The sequence below is a fragment of the Salvelinus alpinus genome, chromosome 5, assembly GCF_045679555.1.
Source record: "Salvelinus alpinus chromosome 5, SLU_Salpinus.1, whole genome shotgun sequence".
NCBI classification, from domain to species: Eukaryota; Metazoa; Chordata; class Actinopteri; order Salmoniformes; family Salmonidae; genus Salvelinus; species Salvelinus alpinus.
The window spans coordinates 3,856,813-3,864,936 of record NC_092090.1 but is presented as its reverse complement, the minus strand read 5'-3'; the positions used below and the strand labels follow the sequence as shown (position 1 = coordinate 3,864,936).

The following is an 8,124-nucleotide window of genomic DNA, read 5'->3' as shown; positions in this document are numbered from 1 at the left end:
TGTGTGTGAGAGAGAGAGAGACACAGAGACAGAGAGAGAGAGAGAATCTACATTTCAGGTCCTAGTATGGTCAAACCAACGTGGTATGATAGCGCCATCTGCTGTTGTGAGACGTGCAGTGTGTGTGTAAAATGAGAAATGGTGGCGTTGCTAAGAGGATTAAAGCTAAACGGTGAGTGGCTACTAATTTTACTATAAGCCAATGAAATTAGCCGTTGTATTGAGGTGCAAAGCGTCTGGATACGAGGCTTGTAGTTGGCTTCTGTAAAACTATCTTGACCGTTAATGAATATGAAAAACAGATGAAAGCAGAAGACTGTGAATACAATTTTTTTGGTATTTTATATACTTAGTTAGCTACTCTTTATTACAGTGCCTAAAAACAACAAACATCAAGAACGTCTTCCTCCAACCAAATCAACCATCAATTCGACATCAGGACAGGATGTCCAAATTTAGCTTCAGGAGAAGTGAAAAGAAAGCCTTTGTAAGTCTAGTTTTCCTCACTCTGACTCTCAGACAGCTATGTTTCTTACTAGACCGGTTAGCTAGCCAACCAACTTGCCTCTCTGCTTCGTGGAAACGGCATTAGTTAGCGTCTTTGCTAGCTAACGTCACTAGCTACTTCAGCTAGCTAAAGGAGCTACTTTGGTGAGGAACTGATTTGAACTAGCTGCTAATGATTGATGGGAGCTGACGTCTCAAACATGTGAACTTCAAGGTGATATAGTTCGAGACTAATCCTTGAGATTTTGTCAAAAAACAACAACATTTGAAACATTTTAAACCTTTTTGATATAATATTTACATACCAAATGTATTTAATAGCTATAGGGAGAGTGGGGTAAGTTGAGCCACCATTGTTTCTAGGAAAACCAACCACAAAATTCATAATTTGACCAAATTGGCTATTTAGAAAGAGGTAATCATTTCATGGAGTCTGTGAAGGAAGAAACCTCATGGAGAAAGTGATAAGCAAGTTAGGTATAAAAAACGGATTTCACCAAGTCAAATGAATGTATTACTTAAAGGATTCATAATGCTTGTATCTAAACCGAAGAAGTTGATCATTTGAAGTTGGTTCTTTAGGTCAGTTGGGCTCTTTATGCTGCAATATGAGGGTCTGAACCTAGCATGAATGTTTCAACGGTAACTCGCCACTTGCACAGGATACAACAGGTGTAAAACAGAACAGTGAAATTCTTACCTTGAGAGCTCTTTACCAACAATGTAGTGATCATAATAATAATGATGATGATGATAATAATAACATAAAATACAAGTAAGAATAAAGACCACAAAATAACTGTGATGAGCGTTAAAGAACACAAGAATGCAAGTATATACAGGTCAGTACCTTATTCAATGTCCAGAGGTACTGGAGTGGTTGTATATACAGGTCAGTACCTTATTCAATGTCCAGGGGTACTGGAGTGGTTGGATATACAGGTCAGTACCTTATTCAATGTCCAGAGGTACTGGAGTGGTTGTATATACAGGTCAGTACCTTATTCAGTGTCCAGGGGTACTGGAGTGGTTGTATATACAGGTCAGTACCTTATTCAATGTCCAGGGGTTCTGGAGTGGTTGTATATACAGGTCAGTACCTTATTCAATGTCCAGGGGTACTGGAGTGGTTGTATATACAGGTCAGTACCTTATTCAATGTCCAGAGGTACTGGAGTGGTTGTATATGCAGGTCAGTACCAGTACCTTTATTCAATGTCCAGGGGTTCTGGAGTGGTTGTATATACAGGTCAGTACCTTATTCAATGTCCAGAGGTACTGGAGTGGTTGTATATACAGGTCAGTACCTTATTCAATGTCCAGAGGTACTGGAGTGGTTGTATATACAGGTCAGTACCTTATTCAATGTCCAGGGGTTCTGGAGTGGTTGTATATACAGGTCAGTACCTTATTCAATGTCCAGGGGTACTGGAGTGGTTGTATATACAGGTCAGTACCTTATTCAATGTCCAGGGGTTCTGGAGTGGTTGTATATACAGGTCAGTACCAGTACCTTATTCAGTGTCCAGGGGTACTGGAGTGGTTGTATATACAGGTCAGTACCTTATTCAATGTCCAGGGGTTCTGGAGTGGTTGTGTGTATATACAGGTCAGTACCAGTACCTTATTCAGTGTCCAGGGGGGTTCTGGAGTGGTTGTATATACAGGTCAGTACCTTATTCAGTGTCCAGGGGTACTGGAGTGGTTGTATATACAGGTCAGTACCTTATTCAATGTCCAGGGGTTCTGGAGTGGTTGTATATACAGGTCAGTACCAGTACCTTATTCAGTGACCAGGGGTACTGGAGTGGTTGTATATACAGGTCAGTACCAGTACCTTATTCAGTGTCCAGGGCTCTGGAGTGGTTGTGTGTATATACAGGTCAGTACCAATACCTTATTCAGTGTCCAGGGGTTCTGGAGTGGTTGTATATACAGGTCAGTACCAGTACCTTATTCAGTGTCCAGGGGTACTGGAGTGGTTGTATATACAGGTCAGTACCAGTACCTTATTCAGTGTCCAGGGGTTCTGGAGTGGTTGTTTATACAGGTCAGTACCAGTACCTTATTCAGTGTCCAGGGGTACTGGAGTGGTTCTATATACAGGTCAGTACCAGTACCTTATTCAATGTCCAGGGGTTCTGGAGTGGTTGTGTGTATATACAGGTCAGTACCAGTACCTTATTCAGTGTCCAGGGGTACTGGAGTGGTTGTATATACAGGTCAGTACCAGTACCTTATTCAATGTCCAGGGGTTCTGGAGTGGTTGTGTGTATATACAGGTCAGTACCAGAACCTTATTCAATGTCCAGGGGTTCTGGAGTGGGTGTGTGTATATACAGGTCAGTACCAGAACCTTATTCAGTGTCCAGGGGTTCTGGAGTGGTTCTATATACAGGTCAGTACCAGTACCTTATTCAGTACCAGGGGTACTGGAGTGGTTGTGTGTATATACAGGTCAGTACCAGAACCTTATTCAGTACCAGGGGTTCTGGAGGGTTTGTGTGTATATACAGGTCAGTACCAGTACCTTATTCAATGTCCAGGGGTTCTGGAGTGGTTGTGTGTATATACAGGTCAGTACCAGTACCTTATTCAGTGTCCAGGGGTTCTGGAGTGGTTGTGTGTATATACAGGTCAGTACCAGTACCTTATTCAGTGTCCAGGGGTACTGGAGTGGTTGTGTGTATATACAGGTCAGTACCAGAACCTTATTCAGTACCAGGGGTTCTGGAGGGGTTGTGTGTATATACAGGTCAGTACCAGTACCTTATTCAATATCCAGGGGTACTGGAGTGGTTGTATATACAGGTCAGTACCAGTACCTTATTCAGTGTCCAGGGGTACTGGAGTGGTTGTATATACAGGTCAGTACCAGTACCTTATTCAATGTCCAGGGGTTCTGGAGTGGGTGTGTGTATATACAGGTCAGTACCAGAACCTTATTCAATGTCCAGGGGTTCTGGAGTGGTTGTGTGTATATACAGGTCAGTACCTTATTCAATGTCCAGGGGTTCTGGAGTGGTTGTGTGTATATACAGGTCAGTACCAGAACCTTATTCAATGTTCTGGAGTGGTTGTATATACAGGTCAGTACCAGTACCTTATTCAGTACCAGGGGTTCTGTAGTGGTTCTATATACAGTTCAGTACCAGTACCTTATTCAGTACCAGGGGTTCTGGAGTGGTTCTATATACAGGTCAGTACCAGTACCTTATCCAATGTCCAGGGGTTCTGGAGTGGTTCTATATACAGGTCAGTACCAGTACCTTATTCAGTACCAGGGGTTCTGGAGTGGTTCTATATACAGGTCAGTACCTTATTCAGTGTCCAGGGGTACTGGAGTGGTTGTATATACAGGTCAGTACCAGTACCTTTATTCAATGTCCAGGGGTTCTGGAGTGGTTGTATATACAGGTCAGTACCTTATTCAGTGTCCAGGGGTTCTGGAGTGGTTGTATATACAGGTCAGTACCTTATTCAGTGTCCAGGGGTTCTGGAGTGGTTGTACATATAGGTCAGTACCAGAACCTTATTCAGTACCAGGGGTTCTGGAGTGGTTGTGTGTATATAGAGGTCAGTACCAGAACCTTATTCAGTACCAGGGGTTCTGGAGTGGTTGTATATACAGGTCTGTACCTTATTCAATGTCCAGGGGTTCTGGAGTGGTTGTATATACAGGTCTGTACCTTATTCAATGTCCAGGGGTTCTGGAGTGGTTCTATATACAGGTCTGTACCTTATTCAATGTCCAGGGGTTCTGGAGTGGTTCTATATACATTGCCTTTCGGAAAGTATTCCGATCCCTTGACTTTTTCCTAATTTTCTTAGGTTACAGCCTTATTCTAAAATTGATTAAATCGTTTTTTTCCCCCTAATCAATCGACACAGAATACCCCATAAGGACAACTCAAAAACAGGTTTTCATTTATAAAAAATTTAAAAATGATATCATATTTACATAAGTATTCAGAACCTTTACTCAGTACTTTTGTTGAATCACCTTTGGCAGTGATTACAGCCTCGTCTTCTTGGGTATGACGCTACAATCTTGGCACACCTGTATTTGGAGAGTTTCTCCCATTCTTCTCTGCAGATCCTCTCAAGCTCCGTCAGGTTGGATGGGGAGCGTTTCTCCAGAGTGATTCTGTATGTAAAAGATGGCTCCACTTACCCTGCTCTCCCCTATATTGAACACTATATGACAAACAGAAAAGCAATTGTCTAGAATGAAGCGGTTTAGAAGTGCCTTTTTTAGGTGTGTGTGTGTAATAATTTACACACGCCGTTTGTAGTCCCGGTGTTACACTGAAAGTGATGCTGTGGTCCGTGTGAGTGTCTTCACCATATTTGGAAACATTTGATCAGTCTACTTGTCTCAAAGATACTCTTCGTCAACTCCATAATCATTAACTTCCATATGTAACATCATTGTCTCTCCTCACACCTCATCAACTCACCTTCACTGTGTCGTCGTGAACCTTTTCCTCTAACAAGGTTTCCCATTGGTTGTTTTAACATAGAAGCACATAGCTCATGGCTTGATCCCTGCAGCCACCATCGCCCCCCGGCCTGCTGTACCCCGTACCCCTCCCCCTCGCAGCCCATACCCCTCTCCAGAGAGACCCAGGTACCTATATGGAACATACACCTAACAAACGGACCTGCATCCCAAATGGCGCCCTATACCCTATATAATGCACAGATTTTCACCAGGGCCCATAGGATAGCGTGTTATATAGGGAATAGGGTTCCATTTGGGATTGCAATCGTCAACTCTGTCTGATGTCTTTCTCTCCTCTTCCCTTCTCTTTCCTTGTCTCCTCGTTCCTTGTCTCCTCATTCCTTGTCTCCTCGTTCCTTGTCTCCACTTCCCTTCTCTCCTCTTCCCTTCTCGTTCCTTGTCTCCTCTTCCCTCCTCGTTCCTTGTCTCCTCGTTCCTTGTCTCCTCTTCCCTTGTCTCCTCTTCCCTCCTCGTTCCTTGTCTCCACTTCCCTTGTCTCCTCTTCCCTCCTCGTTCCTTGTCTCCTCTTCCCTTGTCTCCTCTTCCCTCCTCGTTCCTTGTCTCCTCGTCCCTTCTCTCCACTTCCCTTCTCTGTCCTTGTCTCCTCTTCCCTCCTCGTTCCTTGTCTCCTCTTCCCTTGTCTCCTCTTCCCTCCTCGTTCCTTGTCTCCTCTTCCCTTGTCTCCTCTTCCCTCCTCGTTCCTTGTCTCCACTTCCCTTGTCTCTTCTTCCCTCCTCGTTCCTTGTCTCCACTTCCCTTCTCTCCTCTTCCTTTCTCTTTCCTTGTCTCCTCGTTCCTTGTCTTCTCGTTCCTTGTCTCCTCTTCCCTCCTCGTTCCTTGTCTCCTCGTTCCTTGTCTCCACTTCCGTTCTCTCCTCTTCCCTTCTCGTTCCTTGTCTCCTCGTTCCTTGTCTCCTCGTTCCTTGTCTCCACTTCCCTTCTCTCCTCTTCCCTTCTCGTTCCTTGTCTCCTCGTTGCTTGTCTCCACTTCCGTTCTCTCCTCTTCCCTCCTCGTTCCTTGTCTCCTCGTTCCTTGTCTCCTCGTTCCTTCTCTCCTCTTCCCTTCTCGTTCCTTGTCTCCTCATTCCTTGTCTTCTCGTTCCTTCCCTCCTCGTTCCTTGTCTCCTCGTTCCTTGTCTCCTCGTTCCTTGTCTCCTCTTCCCTTCTCGTTCCTTGTCTCCTCGTTCCTTGTCTCCACTTCCCTTCTCTCCTCTTCCCTTCTCGTTCCTTGTCTCCTCGTTGCTTGTCTCCACTTCCGTTCTCTCCTCTTCCCTCCTCGTTCCTTGTCTCCTCGTTCCTTGTCTCCTCGTTCCTTCTCTCCTCTTCCCTTCTCGTTCCTTGTCTCCACTTCTCTTCCCTCCTCGTTCCTTGTCTCCTTGTTCCTTGTCTCCACTTCCGTTCTCTCCTCTTCCCTCCTCGTTCCTTGTCTCCTCGTTCCTTGTCTCCACTTCCCTTCTCTCCTCTTCCCTTCTCGTTCCTTGTCTCCTCATTCCTTGTCTTCTCGTTCCTTGTCTCCTCGTTCCTTGTCTCCTCTTCCCTCCTCGTTCCTTGTCTCCTCATTCCTTGTCTTCTCGTTCCTTGTCTCCTCGTTCCTTGTCTCCACTTCCCTTCTCTCCTCTACCGTTCCACCCTCTTCTGTCATCCCTTTTCCTTCTAACCTTATTGCCATGACTCTCAGATGACTTATTGTACATGTAAGTATCAATGACTATCTGCATTCTGACTTATCTATCTTAAAACCTGTTATTACAGGTAACATCATCCCATCTGGGCTAAAACCTGTTATTACAGGTAACCTCATCCCATCTGGGCTAAAACCTGCTATTACAGGTAACCTCATCCCATCTGGGCTAAAACCTGTTATTACAGGTAACCTCATCCCATCTGGGCTAAAACCTGCTATTACAGGTAACATCATCCCATCTGGGCTAAAACCTGTTATTACAGGTAACCTCATCCCATCTGGGCTAAAACCTGTTATTACAGGTAACCTCATCCCATCTGGGCTAAAACCTGCTATTACAGGTAACATCATCCCATCTGGGCTAAAACCTGTTATTACAGGTAACCTCATCCCATCTGGGCTAAAACCTGTTATTACAGGTAACCTCATCCCATCTGGGCTAAAACCTGTTATTACAGGTAACCTCATCCCATCTGGGCTAAAACCTGTTATTACAGGTAACCTCATCCCATCTGGGCTAAAACCTGTTATTACAGGTAACCTCATCCCATCTGGGCTAAAACCTGCTATTACAGGTAACCTCATCCCATCTGGGCTAAAACCTGCTATTACAGGTAACCTCATACCATCTGGGCTAAAACCTGTTATTACAGGTAACCTCATACCATCTGGGCTAAAACCTGTTATTACAGGTAACCTCATCCCATCTGGGCTAAAACCTGTTATTACAGGTAACCTCATCCCATCTGGGCTAAAACCTGCTATTACAGGTAACCTCATCCCATCTGGGTTAAAACCTGTGATTACAGGTAACCTCATCCCATCTGGGCTAAAACCTGTTATTACAGGTAACCTCATCCCATCTGGGCTAAAACCTGTTATTACAGGTAACCTCATCCCATCTATCCTAAAACCTGTTATTACAGATAACCTCATCCCATCTATCCTAAAACCTGTTATTACAGGTAACCTCATCCCATCTGGGCTAAAACCTGTTATTACAGGTAACCTCATCCCATCTGGGCTAAAACCTGCTATTACAGGTAACCTCATCCCGTCTGGGCTAAAACCTGCTATTACAGGTAACCTCATCCCATGTATCCTAAAACCTGTTATTACAGGTAACCTCATCCCATCTGGGCTAAAACCTGTTATTACAGGTAACCTCATCCCATCTGGGCTAAAACCTGTTATTACAGGTAACCTCATCCCATCTATCCTAAAACCTGTTATTACAGGTAACCTCATCCCATCTGGGCTAAAACCTGTTATTACAGGTAATCTCAACCTGTTATTACAGGTAACCTCATCCCATCTGGGCTAAAACCTGCTATTACAGGTAACCTCATCCCATCTGGGCTAAAACCTGCTATTACAGGTAACCTCATCCCATCTGGGCTAAAACCTGCTATTACAGGTAACCTCATCCC

General features: G+C 44.4%; 1 protein-coding gene across 1 annotated transcript in view; it reads left to right on the top strand.

The window, feature by feature from the left end:
* Nucleotides 1–210: 210 nt before the first annotated feature.
* cep89 (centrosomal protein 89) overlaps nucleotides 211–8,124 on the top strand; it is a 159,796-nt gene continuing 151,882 nt past the window's right edge. The window contains exons 1-2 of the mRNA XM_071400389.1: nucleotides 211–487; nucleotides 5,031–5,137. Of these exons, the coding sequence (XP_071256490.1) occupies nucleotides 446–487; nucleotides 5,031–5,137 (149 nt within the window). The 5' untranslated portion in view covers nucleotides 211–445. The remainder of the gene's footprint in view (nucleotides 488–5,030; nucleotides 5,138–8,124) is intronic.